The sequence below is a fragment of the Meleagris gallopavo genome, chromosome 23, assembly GCF_905368555.1.
Source record: "Meleagris gallopavo chromosome 23, MGAL_WU_HG_1.1, whole genome shotgun sequence".
Classification (NCBI taxonomy): domain Eukaryota; kingdom Metazoa; phylum Chordata; class Aves; order Galliformes; family Phasianidae; genus Meleagris; species Meleagris gallopavo.
In genome coordinates, this window is record NC_139426.1 from 5211623 (window position 1) to 5238695 (window position 27073).

At 44.2% G+C, this 27073-nt stretch overlaps 1 protein-coding gene across 5 annotated transcripts in view; it reads left to right on the forward strand.

The window, feature by feature from the left end:
* Positions 1-22952, forward strand: part of LRRC38 (leucine rich repeat containing 38) — a 56313-nt gene extending 33361 nt beyond the window's left edge. For 2 of the 5 annotated variants that reach the window (XR_004161929.2, XR_004161928.2), the window contains one exon: positions 20713-20851. Coding sequence is in view for 2 of the 5 variants with exons in the window: in XM_085242632.1 (XP_085098758.1) it covers positions 9210-9837; positions 20713-20966 (882 nt within the window). In the remaining 3 variants the exon portion in view is untranslated. Of the gene's footprint in view, positions 1-7784; positions 7903-8486; positions 9838-20712 lie in introns of all 5 variants that reach the window. The other 3 variants (XM_085242632.1, XM_085242633.1, XR_014887924.1) reach the window with 3 other exon arrangements.
* The last annotated feature ends 4121 nt before the right edge of the window (positions 22953-27073 follow it).

Below are 27073 nucleotides of genomic sequence, written 5' to 3' on the forward strand. Positions count from 1 at the left end.
GCAGACTGATAGTACTGCGTTAAACACTTCTGCCAAATGTCAACAATAGTCATTCATTTTATTTTTTCTGGAAAATAATCCATTACGTATAATAGCAAGGGAAGAAAGAACAAAAAAGAATGCAAAAAAAAAAAAACTGAATGAATATTCATCATACTAAAGCATTGACTGGATTCAGGCTTGGTTATTCTCTGAGCTACACCATAAATCACTTATGTTTGGATAAAGTGAAATAATGACTTGAGAATGAGAGGGGTGGAGTCCCATCCTGTGTGGGGGTTGGACCTAAAGGGGTGCAATTTCACTGGAACTCATGAACAAAGACCTTATCTTTGCATTACTCAAGCTATTGCACGAGATGACTTCTTGTGATACTACTTTATCAGCAGTAACTGGGAGAGAAGGGAAAGCAGTTCAAATGTGGGATTTTCCTGTCGTCTGGGTAAGTTTATTCATGCTTTAAATTAGGAATAGTTCTGTGCTTTGCTCTGTATTTGCAAGACCCCTTGCATAAGCTAATTCTAGGAGACAAAGGAGAATGGGACAGTTGCTCTCCTGGAGGCCTGCTCATCGCCTGCATGGCCCCAACTCACCTCCACTTGTCTTCAGATCAAGGCACCGCTGTACTCTTAAATATCAGTATTTCAAAGCCCTTTTTAAATAGAAGTGCTGAAACCTTGTGAGGTGAATGTCAGATAAGGGTCCATTTTGTTGGTTTTAGTCCAATACGAAGCAGTGGGGAAGCTGAAGCTCTGGGTGTTGTAGTGATTACCCAGTAATCGGGAATGTAAACAAGAATTGCACCTTTTTCCTTCAGTGCCAACACCATCTCTAGTCCATAAATGACTTCATTCACTATTAGTAGTGAATGGAGATTTTTTTCTTTCTCAGTGTCAATCTCTTCTTGGTTTCACTGAATAATAGGATCATGATTCACATGTTTATAGGTGTAGGCAACTGTGAATGCAACACCATTTTATTTTATTAACCATCTTAGTTTTCTATAAGCAGTAGTGATAACACAGCATCTTTCATAGGAAAGAAATGGGTTTGTTTGGGCTCATTCTGATGAAAAGAAAGGTCCCCTGTTGGGACAAAATGGTTTTAAACTTAGTGCTTCTCCCACCAGCATAGAAACCTGTCATTGTTAGCAAGCCCAAACGTTTTTCCCTTACAGTTTCTTGGTGGATGACTTTTAAGGAGGCAGGCACAGCTGATACATCAATGCCTTGGCACATATTCCATATTTCTGTGTGCGTGGCACTCACATGAATGCCTTAACACTGTCATACAGCACTATTCCTGGTAGCTTTGAATATTGGCATTGATGATGCACCCACTGAGAAGTTACCTTCAAACCATCTTCCTCTTCTCAACACAAATGGAACCTTGGTCATGGAAGAACAGGAAGCTGGATTTCTGTTGGCAGGAAAAGCAAATAAAGTTCTTGCAGAGTGCAGCCTGCATCAGAAGAAGCCACATGGATAAATTTGGCAAATTTTCCTTGTATGCTTAGATAAGGTAATTCACACCATGTGTTTTAGGAGACGACTTTTTGGGTAACTCAGAAGATACCACCACCCTACTAAAAACATTGTATTAAAAATGTAAGAACTAACAAGTGAAATGCTTTGTTGGACACTTTTGGCTTCTCTATTTCTAGTCTGCAGCCATTCCATTTCCCCTAAAAATATCTTCTTGCTTACAGCACAGCCTGAACGAATGGAGAGAATAGAACATTCCACGTGTGACCACGTGTGCAGTATTTTTACCATTTCCATCTTCTGTGCCATTAACTTCCTGAAAAATTTACCAGAGCCTGAAGCAAATACACTTTTTCTTTCAGGTTCCATTCAGCTCTGGGATTTAAGAGACATCACTTATCCTACTTTTGTGAGATCACTTCTTTTTATATTAATAAAGAAATTGACGTTGGACAATCCCTAAAATTGCAGTGGCTGTGAGCTGCAGCCTGGCCAGTGCCAACATTAACACCCAGTGACTTCAATAATGTTCCCCACGGAGTTCACCTTCTTTTGGTGCTGTTTCTCAGCTTTAATATCTGAAATGTGTCAGCCTCAGAAATTCTAGAAGCCTGTATGAACAGGTGTATGAGGGACTTCACCCAAACCTAAGTGAAACACACAAAGCAGGTGTGCCTGCTGGCACTTAGCCTTGCACAGTCGCATTGCGTGGGACCAGGGACTGACACCTGGCTGCTGGAGCTGTGCAACCAACCCACCAAGCAGCTCCATCTCCCAGAGCAAGGAGTCATGGTTAGTGGGCATGATGGGGATGAGTTGGGCTGAAGCATCTGAGTGGTCTTTTCCATCCTTTGTGGTTCTGTGAGTCCTTCAGGAGCATTAGCATGTAAAGCTGCTGCAGCGCCAACGTTTAAGCTGAGAAGGTGTTACGCAGCTCAGCTGTGCTGCTGCTTACCAACATAGCACTGCAGAGTGTAACTGAGGAGCACCCCCAATTCCTTGAGACAAGGCATTTCTGAGGCACTGATGAAAGTTAGTCATTGTAATAATTAGCATTGGTTATCAGCATGTTTTTATAAAGCAGATCCAGAGGTGGTGTGATGAGGCTCCGAACGCTTCCCTGCTGGGGACTGCTGCATTCTTGATCTGATGGGAGCTGACATCTCGCCTGGCTTATTAACAAGGCGAGTGAAATGTCAGAAGCCATTAAGTCAAAGTGTGCTGCATTCCCTAAGGACACTGTACTGTATGGCCAGGGAAGCTCGTAAGAGGATGCAAAGATCGCTTCAGAGCAAAGAAATGAATGAGCAGGGTCACTTACCATGAACAGGACTGTAGGTATTTTAGTTGTACCAGGAGACCATCGAGTCCAACTGTAGAGAGCCTGCTTTGCAGGGGGGTTGGACTCCATGATCTCTTGAGGTCCCTTCCGACCCTACAACTCTGTGATTCTGTGATCAGAACATACAGGAAGCTTTTGTCATCCTGTAAGCATTCTTTGCCATACAGCAAAGTATACAAGGCTTTTTCAACACTTGCATTATACTTACGGGGTGAAAATAAGTCCTTTGCATCAGAGGAGATTTCTCCCCAGTGGTTCAAGGGTCTTTGTCATCATTTTCTTTTGTTCTTCTCTTCATACAGCTTTAAAACAACTGGGGACTTCTTGAGTTTCCCAGGGGGGTAGATATATGTGACATAGGGCTGAAAAAGCCAACTGATCTGCCCACTAGGGATGCTCCGCAGAGAGCTGTAAGGGCCAAACCTTCCCTTCCCTTCTCTCCACCAGACTGCCTGTTTCATTTTATCCATATGGGTGGGTGCACACAAACGTATTTGCACACCCTTCTATTTTCATCGTAGTGCAGGATTCTGGTCTTCCTTTTTGGCTTCAAATCTTATGCTGGCCTTTGTGCCCCGCTGTACATCTTAACGCTGCGTGGATCCAGGGCAGAGATGGGAGTAATAACCTGGAAGATGGGGAAGTGCACCTCAAAGGACAACTTCCAAGCCCTGTTTTGAACATACAGTCTGACCTCTTAAGCACTTTGTTGTATTTTTGGTATTTTTACAGTGAAGAGCAACAAAAGAGTGAAATAATTATTTCCATTATCACTATCACTCGTGTGATGCTTGGAATTCCCACTGACACAAACATCCTTCCTGCATATTTAAATCCGTGGAGTGTATGCAGCAATAGTCAGCATGGTGGATGGGTGAAGGGAAGCAATTGCAAATGACTGCCTTGGTGGGTTTTTTTTCTCTGCAATAGAAGAAAATCTAGCCTGCTTTTCCCATTGTGTTGAGCTTGTATCACAACACAGCTGAGGAAGATTGCTAACAACACAATGTAGCTAACAACACAGGAAGGCAGCTCGCAGTGCCTTTGTGAAATCTCAAAGCAGACCAAAGAGTCATTAAAAGACCTGCAATTAAGTGAGCTGTGCCCTGTTTGTAAGTGGAACTGTTTTCTCCTGGTGTGTATTGGTTTGAATTTGCGTAAGGTCTTCACTCGTGCACAATCTTCCTTGGTTTGGAAAGGGCATTCAGCCCATTAATGTTACAAATTAATGAACTGGAGTCCTTTTTTGATCCCTGCTGAGTAAAATGAATGGAAGGACTTTTAAACTCAGAAGCTATGTATTATGTGTGTATCAACATCAGCTGTCAACTCTTCTAATTGCTTGCAAGTCTATTTGCTGTTGATTTGAACAAAGGAGTGTTTCCTAGGTAGTGCAGAGTACAAATAAGAACAGTGCAAACCCTACTAAAACAATACAAATTTGTTTCCTGTGTATACCAGAACCATTCCTTGTTTTCCTTCCTCTATAGCATTGTTTTCTGCCTCCATTTCCCAGCACAGACACCACTTGTTCCTCTACCCACTGCTCAGCTGCACTGCAGAGGGACACATTCTGCTCTGGATGCTTTGATGGAGGGTCACCAGTTGCTCTCTATGCTGTGAACACACAATTTGGAGGAAATTAGTTCCCCAGAGTCATCACTTTCCTGTCTTTTTAAGCACACATGCTGTGTTTATGATGGCAGTCAGGGGTTAAAAGTCGTGTTCTACTCAGCTTTTCACAAGAGCTGAATTAAACTTAGGGCTTTCAGATCTCAGCAGACCCACTTTGAACTGACCAGACAAGTGTTTGGAAGCATATTGGAGACCAGCTTTACTTGTGGATTTATTACATCTGAGAATGGCCATCCCAGGTCATACCCACCTTGTCCCAAATCGATCTCAAACCTAAATTGGCAGTGGATATGCATCAACATATCTGTTCGACAGCTCAGAAGAATTTTCACTTTTAATTATTTTTAATTTGCTTTACAGTGTGGTACATTTACAGCATGCAACTGTGGCAAGCAGCTGATTGCAGTGCAGCATCTGGATACCTGCTCCATCCTGGGGGGGGGAAGGAACCATCATTACACTGGTCCTTCCCCTGTGAGTGCTTCAGTGATGGTAAATAGTTGGCAGTAGGATGGTGACTACATGTCTCGTACAGCCACATCATCCCCAGAGCGGGTGATGGAGGTCTTCTGATGGGTTTAGGCTGCTCTCGTTTGGCTGCTGAACTGCAGTGTCTCAAGTTTTCAAATTCAATCACTGCTGCTGTCACACTGATTAATATTGATGTGATTTCCCTACCAGCTGATGGCAGCAACAGCTGCAGCAAGGAGAACTGGGCAGGTACAATGCAAGCTTCAGTTCACTGTTTCTATTGTTCATTTGTAAGACAAGGGAGTATACCCTCTTTCTCTTTTGGTTCTTTTTTAGTCCTTTTTTTGTTGTAAGATCAAAGGGAGAACTGTCCAAAGGTGACAGCATTCACAAAAACCTCTCACATGGTCATAGCAGGGGATGGTATTTCTCAGGATTATCATCCTGAAGCCAAAGTGATAAATATCTGAGTAAGAATGGGATTCCTTTTCAGAGCTGATGTTCAACACTCGCTTTCTGTGTTTAATTGATTAACTGGTTGGTAGTCATTCAAGTTTGAACAGCAGTTCCCAGGACACGTTGCTAACATCTGATGATTAGGAAAACCCTTTGCAGTGGTTACATGCACCTGGAACAGCAGCCTGGGATGTGACGCATACCTCAGCTCAGCAAAGCATAAGCCTGGAATAATAACTTCCTCCACAGAAAAATATGCTTAATTAGCTGTTCACAAATGCGAATGAGGACGGACAGTTTTCTGTTTCAGTCTCTTGTAAGTAATGGTTTCTTAGCTGAGACATCTGAATCCTTCCTGTGTGTCTGTACTGTGGTTTTGTTCTTTCTTCCATTACTCAAATTGTTTTAGGAAGTTAGGAGCTCTCATAAGAGGAGGGCTGGAAGTTTCTATGCAAAAGATGCCATTCTTCCTCCAAATTCCTTCCATTTCTTAGTGTAATCAGCAAGCAGAAGGATGTGCTTTTTCTTTCCTGCTGCTTGCCATGGTGTAGTACTAACAGCACTGTACAGATCATAGAAACACAAAATGGCCTGGGTTGCAAAGGACCACAACGCTCATCCAGTTCCAACCCCCTGCTGTGTGCAGGTCACCAACCAGCAGCCCAGGCTGCCCAGAGCCACATCCAGCCTGGCCTTGAATGCCTGCAGGGATGGGGCATCCACAGCCTCCTTGGGCAACCTGTTCCAGTGCCTCACCACCCTCTGAGTGAAAAACTTCCTCCTAGTATCTAACCTACACAGATACAGGACCATGGTTTGTCACTCTCTTGCTTTATTATAGAGTCTATCTTAGTGATAAATGTTGTAAAATATTAATAATTTTCTGACAAAAGGGCAAAGTGGGGCTGCTCACTGCTGCCCTTGCAAGGAGATAGTTGCCCCGTTTGTTTCACTAACATGAGTTTTTAGACCAACCTTGTTTGTCTTTGTTCTTTTTTTAGGGACAGCACTTTCTAATTAGGAGCCTTGTGCTTTTTCATCACTGTGTGAACTTAGTGCTGGAAATATTCTTGGAACACAAGTAGAAAGCTATGAGGGCTTTGCTTGGGAGTAATCAAGACGCATGTTTTGTTTTATACTGCTGCCAACTGAAGACAAGCAGAAGTTCCTGATGTGCGTTATCTATTATGAAATGCTCTCAAGATTTCCTCCACAAAAATCCAGATTTGATAAGCAAATACCAATCTGTAATTTAGTGTCCCAGTTACTGCAACCAAAAGATATAACACATTGCACAGGTAGGCTGAAATCCAGATGCCAGGAGTTGCAGCATGCAGTAGGTTTGCAATTTGGCTCCTCTGTCTGCATGCAAGCAAGAAATAGAAGCTTGATTTTATCCTTGTGTTTCCTTCTCAGGTCCTTTACAACGAGGGCAGCGAGGCACTGCACAGACTGCCCAGAGAGGTGGGGCAGGCACCCGAGGTCAGGGAATGGGGCTGTGAGCACTGATGGAGCTGTGGGTGTCCCTGCTCAGTGCAGGGGTTGGACCTGATGGCCTTGGGGGTCCCTTCCAACTCCAGCCATTCTGTGGCTCTCTGATTCTATGGAAGTTGCTGGTAGCTTCTTGCAGGAGAATAGTGGTGCATGGGGCACAAGATGGTGCTGTGCTCTCAGCATTCAGCAGCTGGTCCCTTCTATAGTCATATAGGTTACTGTGTCTGACAAATGAAAGATTAAAGAGGTAAAGCTTTAATATCTCATTAGATAGAAAGCTTTTCAGAATCTCCTTTGTGCTGTGCAAAATTGCCTGAGATGTCTGGCAAGCGAGTGAAGCTTCAGAAAGATTAAAGAGAATTTCTTTTCTGTGCGCGAAACAGATGAGGTACAGAAGTAAGTGATAGCTGAGAAAGGAATAGACATAAACTGACAAACTGCAATGGAAAATGTTACGGAGAGAAAAGCAGGTCTGGGAGAAACACACAGAAATCAGAGGTGGCCAGAGGGAGGTGTCAGACCTCAGCAGGTGCTGGTGGCAGCAGTGCTGCAGGCTCCCAGTGCTGGCACCTTGCAGTCTGCATGGCTGCTCTGCGAGCAGGGCCGGCTGCTGGCAAACCTGCAGCGTGCCCAGCCCAAAATAATCATCATCAGTCTCCTGCAAACATCTCAGACAGGAAAGCTCCACAGACTCTTTGGAGAAATTGCAAACTGCATACAGGCATGCAGTGTAGCTGTGCAGGTAGTGTGGCTCACGGTGCTTCTCCTGTGTCAGCAAGGACACACACGGGCAGCAGGAAGGTCCATTTCTTACAGAAAAGAATTTGAGCAAGGGCTGCAAGGCAGGGAAGTTCAGTCTTGTTCCCACCTCTGTCACTAATATGTTCTTGGATCTTTCACAGATTGTGCCTTGCTGTCTGTAGTCTCCCATCTGTGAAACAGGCATAATAACACTGAGACATCTTTAAAGAGAAAATGTCAGGGTCTGATTCCGTGTGCTTCATGAGGAGAAAAATAAAGGTCTGTACCTTACATTCTGCATATGGATAACTTCACCAAGATCTGTCTTCTGTGTAAAGTTAAGCACACTGTTACTGCAAGACATCAGGTAGTTGTGCTTACTGACAGGTGAGAGGAACAGCTTTATCTCTGACCTAAGGACTTAACTGAGTTAGAGAGGGGGCAGAAGAGCAGTAAATGACAGCAGACGTGTTTGCACGACGTGGCGTTCACAGGTTACAAGGCATCAGTTCTGCATGAGGACCACCAGTTAGCTGGTGATGCAGATTCATGGAGTTAATCCTGAGCACAAAAGGTATTTTGCATCTTGTTCATCTCAGTATTTTAAATCATCATCACAGGTGTTTGATAGGACTTGGCCCCTGTGATTCAGAGAGGCAGCAGCAAGTGCTCCTTGGCTTCTGTCCCTTACTGTTCCTTCTTTGTGCCCACCTTGACATTATTTCTAAGTTCCCTTTCACCAACCGTACTTCCACATTGGGCAGCAATCAGCTTACGCTGTGTACCTTTATCCTGAATGAAAGATGCTCTGAATTGTTATGAAATGATCTTAAATCAGAATCACCATTTTCTCTTTGACCTAGCTGAAGATCTGAGGCAGTTTGTGCTGCTGTTTGTCCCGAAGGATGTTCCTAATGCCAACACAGAAAGTAGCTGCCCTGGTCATTGAAACAGGAAACAAAGCACCCTCATTTCTGAGACCAGATTCCTTGCTGCCACAGATGATGCTCCTTGGTTCAAAGATAAATGAGTCATATTTAACTAATGTTAATGTCCTTGCTCTACGGGCCGAGAAGGCATCCAGGTACAGCTTCTGCTCCTTGCCTTTGGTTCCCCCTTGCTGTCCTTCTGCTGCCTCTGTAGAATCAAAGAGAAAAGAGTGCATAGCAGTCAGTTGGGTGCTTGCCACCCCTCACCTGCACTTCTGGGGGCATCACTGTGATGTGATTTCCCATCTGCCGGAATATGCAGCAAATATGCAAACAGGCTCTCAGCTTTTTTTAGCTCACAAAAGCAAGGGAGTCCTTTGAAAGGTCCTCGGTTTTACCCAATCATCGCTCCCTCCCTCGCGTTGTGCAGCATTATCATTCTCTGGCAGTGTAAATCCTCACATATGCCTGCCTCCCTCTTGCCTTCAGCCTCTCCCTCCCTCCCCCTCCCCACCGTGCCATCGGATCTGTGATGATATGTGATCTCCTGGATACACTCACACACACACACACACAAGTACCAGGCACCGCTGCTCAGCTCAGCAAAATGTCTTTCTCGTAGAAGTGCTCACCATCACAGCTTCCGAATCCTTGACGATGTGGCCATGCTTTCCTTTCTACCTTCTACCTTCTTCTGTCTTTGTCTGCCTGCTCTTCTTACCCACGGCTCATCTTTGCCCTGCTGTCTGTAGCTGTATGGACTACCACACCATAGACTGCCGGGATCAAGGACTCCCCAGTGTTCCCAATCCATTTCCACTGGACGTACGGAAACTTCTTATAGCCGATAACAACATCCAGGCGATACCAGCTGATTTCTTTATATTTTATGGAGACCTGGTCTATTTGGACTTCAGGAATAACTCCCTCACCTCTTTAGAAGAGGGCACTTTTAGCAGTTCTACCAAACTGGTGTATTTAGATTTAAGCTACAATAATTTAACGCAGCTTGAAGCCGGGATATTCAAATCGGCAGAAAAACTGATAAAACTCAGCTTGGGAAACAATAACCTGGTGGATGTGGACGAGGCTGCTTTTGAGAACCTGGAACAGCTGCAAGTGTTAGAATTGAATGACAATAACTTACAGAGCCTGAACGTGGCAGCCCTCGAAGCGCTTCCCTCCCTGCGGACCATACGCCTGGAGGGCAACCCGTGGGTCTGTGACTGTGACTTTGCCAATCTTTTCAGCTGGATCCAGGACAATGCCTCTAAGCTCCAGAAAGGTAAAGCTGTGTGTGTGTGTGTGTGTGTGTCTTGGAGGGCTGTCTGTGTGTCCTGCCTGCAAGTGACCCCAACTGCCTTTTGGTCAAACTGTAATTGCATGCTTCCAACAAATGAGTCCATTAAAATGGTGTTGGTTTCTTTTTAACGGCGGGTCCTCCTCCCAGCTAAGAAATAAATAGTTTTGATTTATAGGCTGAAGTTGCATAGGCAGTGAAGGAGCCTTTTCAAATCTGTTGTGCCCAGAGCTGATTCTCTTCCAGACATCGGTTTCTTCCCGGTAAAAACATTCCACAACGAGCCCTTTGAACAGCTGAATATCCTGTGCCAGCTCCTTAGGAAAACTGTGCTTTCTCTCATTTTCCTGATCAGCCATAAAGCTGCTACAGAAGAGTTAAATCCCCTTTTTATGCAACTGTGGCTGTCAGCCCTTTTCCAGAAGTATTTTGTTGTGATGCTCTGAAACCCCGCTCAGTATTTCAATTATGGTGCTTTTATTAAAATAGCACTGCTTCCAATATTAGGAACAAATGAAAACACTCTGGAACATCCTCAACGCAGGATATACAATTCTGGAATTTGAGCTAGTAATTTTCAGAAAAGCATTGGGGAAAAAATAAAGAAGTATTAAGGCTGCCACGTGGAGAGCTTTTGCTCCACGTTTCCCACCCGACCCCAAAGCCACGACTGATCCAGCTTTAGCAGATCACCTCACAGTTCACTCCTCCCAACAAACACCAGGGCACCCAGTGCTGCTATCGAGCTGCCCTGCTGCTCATAGAAGGGAAGATGTAAGGGCTGCCACGGGGATATGGGGGTGCAGGAAAGCCATGGTGCCTGGGCTCTGCCTGAGGGCTGTCTGTGCTGGAGATGGTGAGGGGTAAAAGGACGTGGGAGGAGAGCTGGGGAGAATGGGCTGAGGTCAGGGAACTGTTCTGTCAGCTCCAGATGCAGAAGGAAGAGGTCTTCCCTCTCTCAATCATCCATTTGCAATCACTTATTCAAGCTCCTTCTGTGCTCGTGACCTTCAGTGGCAACTTTTATTATAGTCAGCTGGATTGCCCTAAATATTCTTAGCTGTTTAAAAAAATATATATATCTATTTTAAGGAAGAAGTAATTTGAGGAAAAAGTGATGGATTTTGTTCTGCCTGAGTGAAGCTTTCCCCTCTTTCCCCTTTCCCTTCTTTCCTATCCCCTTTCCCTTTTCCTCTTTTCCCTTTTTTCCCCTTTTTCCCCATTTTCCCCTTTCCCAACCAAACTCAGTGTTGTTCTCCCATTGCCCAGTGCCCAGTGCCTCAGCTGAATTTCTTTCTGACCAAAGCATTTGCCTTTCTCACATTGGCCCTCAGCCACTCCTGCCTTCCCCAGGATTTCCTTCTTTTTATGAACTTGTAGCTCCTTCCCCTTCACCTGCACTGACTCTGTTCAGTTTGAAAGAGTCTGTCCCATCCCATGTCTTCTGTCAGTGCTCACCTGAACTTCTTATGCCTGGAAATCTCAAATGATCAAGCTTTACAGCAGTATTGTCAGTGTTCCCCATCTGCTTCAGTATTTCATCTCATCCAAAGCAATGGAAGCTGCATTTCAGCCATTCAGCCAAACAGTTACCAGCCCTCCCAGATCTTTCCAAGCAAGAGAAGGGAAGGAACAACCATTCAAATGGTCGTTTCTTAGGTCAGTTCCTCCTTTCCCATCCTGGCCTCAGTAGTGCTTTGCTTTGCCCTTACTGCAAGCATGGAGCTGCTGAGCTCTTGGCAGCCCACGTGTGCTCAGCGCCTGCACACAGAGAAGTAAACCCAGCACTCCGTTGTTTGTTGGTCATGCTTGTCTAAACCCCTTCACATGGCAATTCTGGGGGTGTCACACCTTCCCCAGCAGGATTTGGGGAGAGCAGCTCCCAGGCTCACCCTCCTGCTCCCTGCTTGCTCCCATTGCTGCTGGATGGCTGGAGATTCTCATCCGTGCTGCAAATGCAGAAAAGTAGGGCAGCAGCATTGTCTGGAAACACTGCCAAAGAAAAAGACTGGAATGCATTTCCAGGGCCCAAGGAAAGAACTTACTTACCTTGGCTGTATACTCTTATAATGCTGCAAAAAGCATTTTCATTGCATGGCCTATATGAATGGAAGAGGGAAGGGCGAAAAAAGAGGTTGGGTGGTGCTTTTCTTTTGGTGATTTTCTTTAAGAATATGCTGCGATTGAAACTATAGAACAGGTTTGTGACAGACTGACACTCCCCAGACGTTAAATGACAGACACTGTGACCTGGATTTACCGAGAAGGGAAAGAATAGAGAAGGGTGAATGACAGTAACTTACTTCGGGGATCCCCAGCCCTTCACAAAAAGCACAGAGGGCTGCAAAGAAGCCAAAGGCTCTACGAACCATCGTGCGTTTTCTGCCTGGGGTGCTTCAGAATTAGAAAGGAAAAAGGATGTGCCAAAGTGAGGCATTGGCACAGCTGCCCAGGGAGTGGTGGGGTCACCATCCATGGAGGTGTCCAGTGTGGAGATGTGGCACTGAGGGCAGTGGGCACAGTGGGGGTGGATTGGGGTTGGACTCGGTGATCTTAGTGATGTTTTCCAACCTGAATGATTCTGTGGTGCTATGGAAGTGGAAGAGAAACATGCTCTGACCACGCAGTGGATGAAGTGAGAATTCAGGCCTGCAGTTTGCAAGTGTTGCTGGGGCACAGCGGTCCCTGCAGACTCAGTATGGGTAGCAACAAGCAGAAGGTAGAATAGCTGGGAGAAAAGCACTGCCAGGTTTGTGCTTTGGGAGCTCATTTTGGTTCTTCACTTTGAATGACACTTGGAATAGTTTAATCTGCTCTGTCTGCGTGTCTAAGAGAAATCACTCAAGCTGTAACCAGTCACAAAGCCCAGCTGCTGTTCCGCCTTTGAATTTTAGCACTGCAGTAAAATATCATGCTGGTCAAACCTGCCTTTGTTTTTTGCAGAAGAAATACCAAGTTGCTTTAAAAATCAGAGTTTTGTCAGCGGGAACTGAAATCTCACTAATTGATCCTGAAACTCTCTACCTCTGCAATTAAGGCCTCTGGAGAACTGGGTGATGTGAACAAAAGCCATACTTCAGCTCATTAGTCTCACAAAAGCCAGGTCCATTTTCTTTCTGGCACACTCCCAGAAAAAGCATGCAAAGCTCTAACTTTGCTGACCTGTCCGACCAGCTGCCTGGAAAGCCTCACATCAGCTCTGCTGCCTTTGCAAATCTGCCTTGTCGCGCACACAGACAGCTGGGATCTGCATCATTGGAAGGCATTTATTCATCCAACCTGAATTTCTAACTGAAGCATTAACTGGCGATGAAAAAAGCAGACCTTACTTTTATATTTGTGAGAAAGATATTAATAGTGGAACTTTCAGCATACTTGAGAACTGAACCACATTTTGGATGCGGTTGATAACTGATGAAATAACTGAACTGAGGAAGGAGCTGTGAACAGAATGATGTCGAGTGGAGGAGATGTAACCACTGTTGTTCTCTTCTTGAGGAGACCCATGGAGATAAGAATAATGCAGCTTTTGGAGCTGGAAAAGCTTTTGGAAGGTCTCTCTCATGCTCTATAGAGATCTGTTGCTGATTTTTGCTTTCCATGAACATGCTTTGGACAGCTGTGCCCACCACCTTGTTCGCTAATGACTAATGTATTCTTAACATGACTTTTAATTAGCACCTAAATATTCTTCAGCATGTGACTGTAGTGTCCCCTTTCCTTCATCTTGCTCTCATTTCTTTCTTTTTCTTTCTTTCTTCCCAGTGTCTTTGAAAGACCTCAAGAAGTTGTATAGCATTTCTGGGACTGCAGATCTAGATGCAATGGTGCTTTCTCAGTCTTTCATGTTTAGTGCATATTATACTTAAGTCCCTCCCTATGCAATACGTGAATGAAAGCTTTTGCTGCCCTCATCATTAAAATAGCATTAGGAAGACCTCAAATGATGTAGTGAGATGGTTCGGACTGAGCATTCTGATGTGTACACTGATATTTCCAGAGTGACTTAAAGAATTCATTCAGCGTTGGCCAGAGACAGCACAGGTGGTGATGGGACTGGTGGCAGTGGGATGGTGGTAATGGGATGGTGGTAATGGGATGGTGGCAATGGGATGGTGGTAATGGGATGGTGGTAATGGGGTGGTGGCAATGGGATGGTGGCAATGGGATGGTGGTAATGGGGTGGTGGCAATGGGATGGTGGCAATGGGATGGTGGTAATGGGGTGGTGGTAATGGGGTGGTGGCAATGGGATGGTGGTAATGGGACTGGTGGCAATGGGATGGTGGTAATGGGACTGGTGGCAATGGGATGGTGGCAATGGGATGGTGGTAATGGGACTGGTGGCAATGGGATGGTGGTAATGGGACTGGTGGCAATGGGATGGTGATAATGGGACTGGTGGCAATGGGATGGTGGCAATGGGATGGTGGTAATGGGATGGTGGCAATGGGATGGTGGTAATGGGACTGGTGGTAATGGGACTGGTGGTAATGGGATGGTGGTAATGAGACTGGTGGCAGTGGGATGGTGGCAATGGGATGGTGGTAATGGAATGGTGGTAGTGGGATGGTGGCAATGGGATGGTGGTAATGGAATGGTGGTAGTGGGATGGTGGCAGTAAGACTGGCAGTGGCCTCTGGAACTGCAAACTCCAACTGAATTCAGCAGTACCTGGGAGGTTCAGAAGTGAATCAGTGCAGTGAGTATGGAATGGTGTTTGTAAGCCGTTTTACAAAGGCTGGGCCATAAGGTGATCATCTCTTGGCTCTCAGGATCCTTCTCTAATCCCATTCCAATCTAAGGTATGCTGTTAAATAAATGTATTCTGTGAATTAAAGAAAATAACATGGTGTTTCACTAATCTAGGCCCTTAGAGCAGCCCTTATCAAAGCACAGCATCCCAATACAGGTGGGTACAGTTCTGCATGTGGCCTTCTCACCTAACCAAAAGGTGGTGAAACCACAGAGCTTTGGGAAGCTGTCGCAATCTCCCATTCTTTATCATACCCATATTTGCTCTGTGGAGAAGGTTGCCTTAATTTCATGTACCAATGCCTTAATTTCATGTACCAGGGAAAGCTTCAGCTAAGAAGGACAGGCTGTTCTGCTCTTCTGGCCATTGCAGCCATTCAGTTCTTCCCCAGGAATCATGCACACATTGGCACATGGCTGGGACAGAACATAATACCCAGTTTTTGGAAATGAACTGAAAGCCTTAAGACTGCTCATTCAGCAGCTTTTCTTCTGTTCAAGCAGAAACTCCTAACAGGAATAAGATTCCCTAACAAGCACAACAAATCTGTTTCTATATATATCCATATATAAATACATAATGTGATATCCTAGTCATTTTCAGTAAAATGATCTGACTGCCACTGGCTTTTCACTCTATTTCTTCCATCATAAGGCTTTTTGGAGTGCATCCATCTTTCACAGATTTCAAGACACGAGGGCAACATTTGCAGCGTGGCACCTGATGTTAAACTTGATATTTAGACATTGAAGCTACTTTTGAAGAAACTGTTGAGCACCTTCTAATGTCAATGTAGGAAACTCTGGGGCATTTGACCATTAAAAAAATTGTTTAGAGATCTAAATATAGGCCTCAGATTTCTTTAAGCCTTACTTTTCTGGTAGCTCGAGGCTGACTTTAATGAAATTCCATCTCTCTTCAGAGGCAGTGCCTCTCTCACCACTTATTAATACATCTATTACATCAGTGACAATGTTTAAGTAGACTAAAGAGAACTATAGCTGGGGGCAAAATACCATACCAGAAATTAAACGCCACATTTAAACATCTCAAGTGTGTGTAAACTGCATTCAGTGATACGAGAGAACAGCTGAACTCCACTCAAAGGGGCAAATCATAGAATCACAGAATGGCCTGGGTTGAAAAGGACTACAGTGCTCATCTAGTTCCAACCCCCTGCTGTGTGCAGGTCACCAACCAGCAGCCCAGGCTGCCCAGAGCCACATCCAGCCTGGCCTTGAATGCCTGCAGGGATGGGGCATCCACAGCCTGTTCCAGTGCCTCACCACCCAAATACCAGTTTTGCTTCTCCCAAATATTTCAATAGCACATTATAGTGCTCTTCTGCCTACTGTTACGAGCACATGCATTAAGCACATTTCATGTATGTATTCCTTACATCTATCAGTGTATGTACGAACGGGCATTTTCATTTTCTCCTACTATTGTGTATTGCCAACTGCTAGGAAACCATCTTAATATTTGTTTTATATGAAATCCACAAAACCCAATAGAATTGAGGCCTCCTTCTCCCATTTTTTAAACTCAAAACAGAGCAAGATTTCTCAGCTGTAGAGAGCTAACAGACCATATTATTGAAGTAACAGTGACTTTCAGAAGCTATCCCACGAAATATTTAGTTTGCACAGGTATTAAGAAGTCAGAAGTGTTATAAGGGAGCAGATGCACACAGAGTGCTTGGAATGTCAGGCTGATCTGGGTAAGTGATAACGTGCTGCTGTTGTCTCTAAGCAAAGGAATATGAAACAAAGGCACCACTCAAAATACGTCAGCAGTCAAAATATGTAGGAAAACCTCATGTTAGATGCAAGGGCAGGTAATTGGAATGCAGTCAGTGCTTGAGCCAGTGCCCCATTGGAAGCTTACTGGTCCAGCAGTTCCCATGATGAAGGTGGTTGAATCACAGCTACAAATACCAGTGTTAATGGAGATTGGTACCTGGTTTTTGTTTCTGGTTTGTTTTCATCAAAAGTTTAAACTTGGAGCACTGCAGAGCTATCATAGGTCTGTTTTCATTAACTTACAAGGGAATTAATTATTAATCATTTGCATGTGGTTTTGTACAGACTGCTTTCAAAGTGCATTCATTTTCTAAGAGTTTCATCTTTCCAGGGGAAGTATTTCAGCCTCGACTGCAGGACGACAGAGCTGTGCATAGTGCTGTACCAGTGCAATTAGGCTCTAGGCTGAAGTAACTGCTAGAACTGATTGTCAAGGACGAAACCCTGGGTTTCAACAGTTACAAGCCTCCAATGGCAAGGCATCTCACAGTCACATTCTTTGAAAACCTATGAGGAAATCTCATTGAAATGAACTTCATCTGGAACCCCCCTGCCTCACTACAGTCTGTAAAGAACTGTGTATGTTTTCTTGTTCTGGAGTTCCAGCAATTTCACACTTCCCCTGTTAGTTAGGTGATCTGTTCCCATGTTTTTATCTCATTTCTGCAGCTTTCAGTGCCTGTATAAAATCCAGAACCTGTCCCTAGAGTGGGACTTCAAAGCATTCCCATGTTAAAAGCAAGCAGTGCATTACATCTGCATCACAACTCCGTTGCCACTGTACTACGTGGGCTTCTTCAGATGGCATAGCAGAAAGACAGAGCGTGTGAGATTGTCCTTGAGACAGCTGGAGATAATGCAGTGACCCTGGCCAAAATAACATAAGCTATGTATTTATAACATGCTCACACTTGTTATTTCATTTACAGATTTGTTTGAATGTGTTGTGGAAGCGGGGAGATATTTATAACTGTCATCAAAGGGTTTCTTGCTGCAGCCAAGCACTGAAAAGCAGACTTCTTGGTGATGCCCTCCGCAAGAAGCCTGGCTGAATTTTAAAGAATAAGCTGGATGGGTTCTACAGAATTCAATGAATATATATAAATATTATGAAAAATAATGTAATTGAGAGGTCAAAATGAGTGACAGTAGATGACTGAGGTCAGATGGCACTAGAAGTGGTGTGGGATGATGTGGGATTACTTTCTGCCTAAGCAAGGAACAAAATGGGATCTGTCGCTGGGCACGGGTGTAGTGGGACAGGTGGAGCTTAGGGCATCAGCTCACTCAGACTGGATTTCATTTGTTGCAGACAACCTGATATTATAAAGAAAGTTCTGTGTTGCTACGGAAGAAAGCAGATGAGGTGGTTTTGATGACGTGTTGTCCTACGCAGCAGTGTGCATGGCTTCGTGTCATGGTGTGCAGAGGGAAGCCAGGTCTGACACTGACTGCATCTGCTTTGGAAGGAGACACTCCCTGGGTCAGTAGAATACAGCTGCTTGGTGGTAGAAAACTCCTTATCTCACTGTTTGGGAACATGACCTAGATTTCAGTACCCACAGCTACGTGGAGAGAGAAGAGTTTTTTTATCCTTTTATTGTCTAATCTGACTCAAAACTCTTGCAGTACACTGCTTCTCATAGCAAGAAATTGCAATACACTGCTTCTCATAGCAAGAAATACTCTCTAAGTGTCTTGGTATGTTGCAGGTGCTTTTCTACCTGCATTCTATCCACTGTGATGGTAGATGAAAGCATCCAGGAGCAGGAATAGCCCAGGATAGGTAAAGTCATTGTAACAATTCAGCTGTGCAGTCTGTCTTTGGGCGTGCTGAGAGCAGGGCTCAGCTGCTCTGCAGACAGCAGTTCTGCTAAGATCGTACCACTCATCAATGGTTTGTTCTACAGCTGGTGTAGAAAACTGTTATTGTCTTGTACTTGCTGTAAGGAAATGGAATTTGAGGTGGCATATTCACTTGGACCTGGCTTTTCTGTCCAAACATAATGATCTTTTCTTGTTAGCAGGAACTTCCTCTTCAGACAAATTTTCAGTAGCTTATAGTCATTTTCTTGCTGTTTCTATGCAACAGCAGTAACTGCTTTTATTGCTCTGATTTAAAGAGAACTTTTTTGCTTTTCTAAAATCTGCCAAAAAAACACACAGGCCTTGTTGTCCAAGCCTTGTTATCCAAGTGCTTTTCACTTCTCCTTTATTTCTCATGGATTGAAACACAGAAAGGTAACCATCCCCATCCTCTTTGGTTTGCCTCTCCTATTTCCCCCTTGAGTTTGCATTCTGAGGACAATAAGGACAACATTCTGCCAACCCCAACTTCTCACAGAAGAAAGCTTTGTACAGGGACCTCTGTCACGAGCTGTGCAATGCAGGAGTGTGTTCTTCTTCTTCCATCTGTGCAGGCACAGGCACGCTCCGGGGCTCCAGTATGTCAGCGTGTCTACAAGACATGAGATAAATACAAATACTGCAGGTTCCCCATTTCCAAAAGTCTCAGAGGATGTCTGAAAGCAGGAGGATCCTCCACCTTCCAGGCCGGGGGGGCTCAGGGGGCTGCAGAGCACATTGCTGCACCATCTGCCATGCTTTGGGCTCAGAGGAAGAACGTCGCTTGTGTTCAGGTGGCAGCCTGCCTAGAGGAAGACATTCAGCCTAGGGCAGGCTGACTGCTGTCCTGTTCTGCTGGCAGCTTTTGTTACGTTGTGAGGGAGAGGAGAATGAAAAGGGAGGCTAGCAGCAGAACTGCAGGGAGACAGACAGATAAGGCAGATAGAGGATGGCTTTTAAGAATCAAAATTTAGTAAGCTCATCGTCATTACAGGGCCACGTAAGTCAGGGTGGTAAATGAATCCCTCGCTGACTTGGCTGAAGCTCCCTGTCACATCAGCATAACAGGTATCAGCATCCAGGTAAGCAGTCAGGTTTGCACCACTAGGGCTTTGTAATAAAACCTAATGCACTGTAGCAATTCAACCACAAGGAAAATGAAAATCGTAAAGCAGAGGCACACATCCCTTCTGCAGTGGCACAGTGTTGGTGCTCTGCTGGAGCTGTGCAATAGAAGCCTCCCGTGCACTGCACACACAGCAGTGCAGTCAAAAGCTGGGTCCTGTTTTGTGATCATTAGCAAAGAACAGTGTGAGTCCAGTAAAGCAGCAGCACTTCTCACATCACTAAAGCACATTTCTCATATTTCCTCTTCACATTCATACCCTCAGCAGCAGATAAAAGCTGTCTTGCTAGCTGTGATACAGGCTTCATTCCTTCAGTGTTCCATTCTAGCCCTATTTTTATACTCTCCCCCTTTTCCCTCTTGTAAATGAGGTAACTGGGGATATGCAATGAGCTACGCTTTTAAACTCCCTAGTACCATATTATATTCCTCACCAGTTTTTAAATGTGGACATTTTTGCTTTCCCTGTGAAGAACGTGGCTCTAGGCATCCTTCAGTAGTGCAGCGAGGCATAATAGCTGTTAGTCAGCGTATCTGCTGAAGAGTTGGAGAGGAAAGGCTGAAAGAGGTCAGAGTCAAACCTAAGGAGGAGCATCCGTTAAACCTAAGTTGTCATTTTGACCAGAAGAAAAAGGCAGCTGTAGTTGTGTACATGGGGGAAAAAAAATAAGGTGCAGAAAGCACCAAAGTGCGGAAAAAAATTCAATATCCCTGTTATCCCTTTTTGGAGTGAGAATGTTTGTTCAGAAGCAATAGTAGGGAAATGTTCCTGGGCCTCCAGGTGTAGCTGCATCCTGAGTTCAGCAGTCACACTTTGAATTCTCAGAACCACAGCCATCAGGTCACACATAGAATCACAGAATGGCCTGGGTTGCAAAGGACCACAGTGCTCATCCAGTTCCAACCCCCTGCTGTGTGCAGGTCACCAACCAGCAGCCCAGGCTGCCCAGAGCCACATCCAGCCTGGCCTTGAATGCCTGCAGGGATGGGGCATCCACAGCCTCCTTGGGCAACCTGTTCCACTGCCTCACCACCCTCTGGGTGAAAAACTTCCTCCTAATATCCAACCTAAACCTCCCCTGTCTCAGTTGAAAACCATCACCTGGAAAAGTAAAAATGAAGCAGCATACTGGGGGGGTGCTCCAAAGGGCTGTGGAATGGCTTTTGGATAGCGTCAAATTTTGTTCTTTTATTTTTCCTGAATTTCATACCAGTTCCTAAGCCTAGAAATAACCCTTAAAACATTTTCCTCAGGCATTCGGTCTCTGTCCAGAGCTACAGAAGGTTTCATCAATATTCCTCTGATTTGTTTCCCTCTCCTCTTCTTTGCAGGTCTCCATGAAATCCAGTGTTCCCTGCCTGTAGAAAATAGAAGAATCTTTCTGAATGAATTATCTGAGGTCAGCTTTAGTGAATGCAAATTTAGTTTGTCATTGACGGACCTTTTTATCATCATCTTCTCTGGAGTCGCAGTCTCCATTGCTGCAATTCTATCAAGCTTCTTCCTAGCAACTCTAGTGCACTGCTTCCAAAGATGTGCTCCCAGTAAAGATGACGATGATGATGAAGACGACAGTGAGGACTGAACTTAGCCTATGTACTTAAATTTCCTTGGTTTATAAATTAATGATAGATCAGCAGCCAAAGTCTAGGAAGAAAACCAGACTACCAGTTTTAGACATGATTAGATTAAATCAGTGTATAAGGTTCCATAGTAATTTCATGAAGGTCACAGGAAGGAATCCCAGTTTGCAGCTGAGACTGTTACTTGCATTTATAACCTGATGCAATGAGAGCAGATTAATTTCTGTCATCATTAGTCAAACACTGCATTTAAATGTGAAGGCCAGAAGGAAAAGGGAGAAAGGAGAAAAAAATAAAAATGTTCCAGTGTTTTAAAAGACTGTCAGCTTCCACACTGTCCTGATCAGATGCAGATCCTGTAAGCACTTTGTAGCTTGTTTTAAACGTGCACTTGGAAAAGGGCTGGCTAGGGGGAGGCAGCTCAGCTGGAAATCTGGGTGCAATTTAGGAGTGTCTTTCCTACAGTGAATTTCTGGGAGATTCTAGCAAGCTCACACAACTTCCTGAGTGACAAAATGCAGTTAAAAGGATTCCTAGGACTGTGGAAAGCATAGGAAGGTTGGTGATTTCTCTCCACGAGTCTTCTCTCTAGATGTGCATCCTTCTTTCAGTGACTGACAGTGCAGTTTCTGTGACAGCAGTTGCAGACATTCAGCCAAAATTTCCTTTTCTACAGGCAAAATGTGGTTGTGGATCTGAGTCATCCACTTGCAGCTGCCTGACACCTCTTTGGCTATGGCAAAAATACAAACCATAACGTTCTTTTGCATTTTCAGTTGCAATGAAATAAAGGAATTCCCTTCTGTGTAACGCTAAGCACAAGTAATTGTTGCAGTGTTCAGCCTGTTTAGTTACTTTAAAGCACTAAGGGCTATATTCTGCTTCTGGTTATGCCAGAGTAAACCAGATGATGTGAACACCATGATCCTAACTGCATAAACAAGAGTGGAATCTGGCCCAAGATATTTCTGACTGTATTATAGATTTGTCAAAACTTGAGCTCTACTATATAACATTAGTTATTTTTGTTAAAATGAAAAAAAAAAAAAAAGACATTTATTACAAGAGATTTTTGGAATAGTGCCGGACAGCTTTTTAGGATAAGTATATTTTTAAAATATTTGTAATGGAAATATTTTTTTAAAGCTCTGTGTATTTCAAATATTATCTAGAGTAGCTGGGAAGGCTTGAGGTAAGAAATAACATAGTAATAAACAATCTAAGGACTGTATGCTATTATAAAAGAGCTGATAAACGTAGCATCTATTTAACTACTGCAAATGCTATAGTATTTCTTAAAAGAAAAACACTCTGGTTATAATATTGCCTTGCTCAGTTAATATGAGTGGTCCTTTCTGGACACCTGGCTCCAAATGTCTTGTATCAGTCGTGCTGATTGCTCGGGCAGACAGGAGCACATTGCTCTGTGTGGTCCAGTGGTGCAGGGTTGGGGCTTAGGGCACCTGGCTGTTGTTCCTGATCCTAGAAGACTTTCAGCAATTCACTCTTACTGTCTGTGCCTCCATTTTCCCACCTATAAAATGAAGGTCACAGGAACTATTTATCATTTTAAAGTGCTTTGAGATATGCAAGGAGGGGGCACTCTACTGGGGCTATGTACATCAGGCCCAAGCAGAAGCTATGGAACAGATCTGATGTGATCCTGTATCAGTATGGCTTTGCTGGCATCACTGGAGTTACTCCATTGGCTCACAGTGTTTGCAGGGGGGTTTGCACCACGCTGAGGTTAAAACCAGGGTGAGAGTGTTTACTTCTGTTAGCTCTGCAGCTTATTCAATGTGACTTAATGCTGCCATCGTTAGCATTATTACTTCTAAAAACACACGGAAACAGAATGCAGTGGGACAGTGAGAGGATGTTCTGTATCAATACTGTCTTCTGTTATTCTTTCAAGACAAATGCAATGACATGATTTTCACTGTGTAGTGCCATGTTTCAAAATAACACAAATATATTTCTAATTTCAACATGGGCTTTCACGTTTATTTGTATGTGGGTATGATAAAAACAGCATCTGATTCTCTTATGAAAAGGAGAGATTGTGCAGTGTGGTTGGAAATACCCAACTTTTTGCCTGGTACAGTTCATGCAGCACGCTCCCTGTGCAACAAATATGGGTATGTTATCAACAGTTTTATATTTAGAGCTGTGCAAATTGTTCAGAGGTGGAACAAGAAACTGGGTCACACCTTTTTGGCTGCAGGTTTTATTATGGACTCAAAGCTTGCATCCACTTAACACAGTGATCTGTCCTGCCGAGCTTTCCAGTGAGACACCAGTGAAGGTTTCAGCACATTTGTACCTTTCCTTTGGTCACAAATACATGGTTTTGCTTCGTTATCCTGCAAGGCTGACTAATTTTGCAGAGGTCGCATCTCAAACTCAACTATTTTGACTGGCTTCTGCTCTTACTTGCAGGTTCATCCTACTGCGATGCCTCAGAATGAAGATCTAGATTTGTTCTTAGTTTGTAGCATTTTGTTCAACCCAACATAGAGCTCCGAAAGCCCTGATTTTATTTGGAGCTTAGCACCCCTCAGAACAGCAAGGAACAGACCAAGCTGACACCCACATAACCCAGTGCAAGCAGAAGAGCAAGGCTTAGTAAAGCTTTATTTATGAAGCTGCCATTCGGGACACTCCATCACATCAAAGTGATTTTACAAAGTATGTTTGTTTGTTTTTTCCAGATAAGAAACTTTAATAATATTTTATGCTACTGATTAATGTCTAATTCATTAGTATTGAATTCATCCAGCTAGAAATATTTATCCATTGTTGGCATCAACAGTTACATAGTATTTATATTGATTTTCCATATTTCTAATTGCTGGTAAATGGGGCAGAACTTAAATTTCGTTCTTATTGGGATCCCTGTTACTATCTGTAACCTTCAGCACAAAACATGCCCCTGTTGGTTGGTTGCCAGAACTGGTCATCACCGTAATGATTCCCTGCAAATAGAACTGATGAGAAAGTGTCCCCAGGGTTGCTTTACTACTGCAGATTCTCCTCCACAAAGGCAGTGCACGGAGGTGACCCCATCTCCAGCTCTGTGGATGTGGGAAGCCTCCCTGTGAAGGGATCCTGCTGTGGATGGGATGCAGTGAGCTTGCACTCAGACTGCACTGACTCCCATCAGTGAAGCTGCCAGGTGGAAGAGCTGAATTTAGCTCCCTGTGCAATACACTGCTAGCTCAAGAAACACTGCCCATGCATTGTTGTAAAGATGCAACTTTGTCCTCCTTGACAATTTTCTTCTGAAATGGCTTAATTTTTGTGGTGGTGTCTCCCACTGTCACAAACGAGCAGACATTTTACCTGCTTCAAAGGGGAGGAAAGATACTATGCATGACCCAAATAAAATGTTGCAGGCTCAGAGAGCCAGGAAGCAGCTGTCACATTGCCTGCAGATATGTCTCCTTGATGAAATGCTGGAGTTTGGTATGCGTGAGAATCCAAAAATGTGCAAGAAAGCAAATCTGCATAATGTAATTGAGATACAGACTGACTTTTTAGAAGTGTGCACGTTGAGTTAAGGAAATGTCTAATCCCCAGGACATTAAAATTAAGATCACCTGAAGCGACTGTCCAAACCTAGCATTTCATCCTCAGTCAGCCTGTATCTTTTTGAGACAGCTTCATTCCTGCTGTGTCTCTTACTCAGATGTGAGCATTAATGGGTTGGGTTTTGGAGCAGCATAAGAACGCATTGGGAAAGTACCTTGAAGGGATGGTTCTGGAAGCTCTTAAAGAGGAGCATACTGCTTCTCTCCCTCAGATGCATAGTTCAAGGTGAGCCACTGTGCTCTGACAGCTAAAATTTAGCCCAGCTTACTTAGGGAGAACCTAAAATGGTCTTGTCTTTCTGCTGTGGGAATGACTGTGTACAGTCACCTATAAATATGGATAGGGTTGCACACACTTGTGCAGCAGGGAGACAGTGTGTGTATAACAATACTAGAGCTTGCTGTAACTATCACCCCTGTAGACAGCCTCAGTGGAACAGCTGAAGCCTGATGGAGATGCTGAGCCTGAGACAGTGCTTCATCCCTAGTGGAGGTCCCTCTGTGCTGGCTTTCAAACCCATGGGAGCAACTCTGTGCAGGACATTTTACTGATCCAGCATGTGCAGCCTACACACTACGTGAGTAAATGAACTTAGTTTCCAAGTGGCCAGCTGGCACACTGCTAACTTAAGCCCAAAATAAAGGGCTTGGGATAGTTTCTGAATAGAATAATTCCTCTCGAAGGAACCATGGAGTAATGCCATTTGTGCTGTTACCTGTTTTTACTGACCTCTAGCTGCAATGAGTTGCTTTACTGTGGAGGTAAGTCGTGGTGATTCATTGTGGTGAATCTTCATGTGTAGCTTCACATCTTGTCTGCATCTTAAGCAAGATAAATCCAACTTGGTACTATCTCTGCAGTGTACAGCAATGCAAATCACCAACAACCATCAGCAGCAGACTAGGAAAAACACTCTTTTGTTCACGCTGACCAATCATCCATTACAACTGTAAATAATTAGCAGGAGAAACCTACGGGATCTTAAACTGACGGAGAGGATGACAGATGCTGTGTTGCAAAACAGAGTGCCTGAGTTATGAGGTGTCTCTCCAGTTCCCACCAGCTCTTACGGCTCACCAAGAGCTCCATGAAGCCATGTGTAACGTTAGGTTAGCAGGCATTATGTGCTTTTTGGGGGGGCTGTCAAAAAAACATACGAGTAAACACTTAGAACAGGCTTTTACTGCTGGTTTTGTGGGAAGTGAAAAGTTTAGAGGGAGGTGAGCAGCAAATAAGGGGTGAAGATGACAGCTTGGGCTCGAGTTGTTCAGCAGAGCTAAGTTTGCTTCACAGCAGCACTGTTTTGATGCAGAGCTGCTTTTTCTCCAAGCAGTAAGTGGGAGGTTCTAAAGGTTAGCCCCTTCACACCAGGTGTGAGATGGCATAGCCTCTTAAAGAGTAACTCAAACTCAAATAAATAGTTGCTGGTAGAGCTTTTAAAGCTTGTTGCTCACAGCACCTATTGGAAAGCTTTAGTTTGAATCTGAAATGCCACATGTCACTTAATAGGTTGTACAAAAGTCGGAAAGTCAGGAACACCCATATAGACAGTGGTGCTGGTGAGATGTGCTTCAGTTGTTTCACCAATCTGAGGTCATTCTTCCAAGCTGATGCCACTGGAATATAAATGGTTGGACTTCGACTCTCCCTTTCTTTTCCTTTCACCACCACCTGCTAAGGAAAGCACAGGATAGAGGCACTGTGCAGCACCTTACAGGCTCCTCTTATCTACAACAGAGAGCAAAAATAGGATTGAGTTGAGCACTAAAGCCAGCTTTGTGACCTTTGCTTAAAATCTGAATGTGATACAGTCTGGTTATCTGACATTCCAGGGCATAGCTTGGTGTTGTTGTGTAGGGCTTTTGGTCTTTAATGAGGGCAAGTGTTGGAAGATTTTACAGTAGCAATAATATTTAGTCTTCATGGTACGTAACAGGGAATAAATAAAATGAACATATTTGACAAACAGTTCTGGTCTATCTTTGCTCACCAATTTTTCTCAAATTGAGTGACTGTCGCTCTCTTAAGAGTAGATTAGGTTTGCAATCTGCAGTGGGTTAAAGTATTACTCTTTATCCTTTCAAGATCTGTCTGCAAATGTGAATTTGGGTCACAGAAGGAAATGACCAGAATAAATCCCTTACGGTCATCTTAGTCAGCTGGGCAAATGCACAGAGATGCTGTTATTAACAATATCTGTTATTGAAGATGGAAAAATATTTCATAGACTCACAGAAAGCCTGGGTTGCAAAGGACCCCAGCGCTCATCCAGTTCCAACCCCCTGCTGTGTGCGGGTCACCAACCAGCAGCCCAGGCTGCCCAGAGCCACATCCAGCCTGGCCTTGGATGCCTGCAGGGATGGGGCATCCACAGCCTCCTTGGGCAACCTGTTCCAGTGCCTCACCACCCAAATACCACTTTCCCATTCTCCAAATATAAACATGGCACCTACTGGTTCTATAAAAGGTTAACCAGAGAGATATCACTAAGGAGAGTGAGAGATTATCAGATGATGGA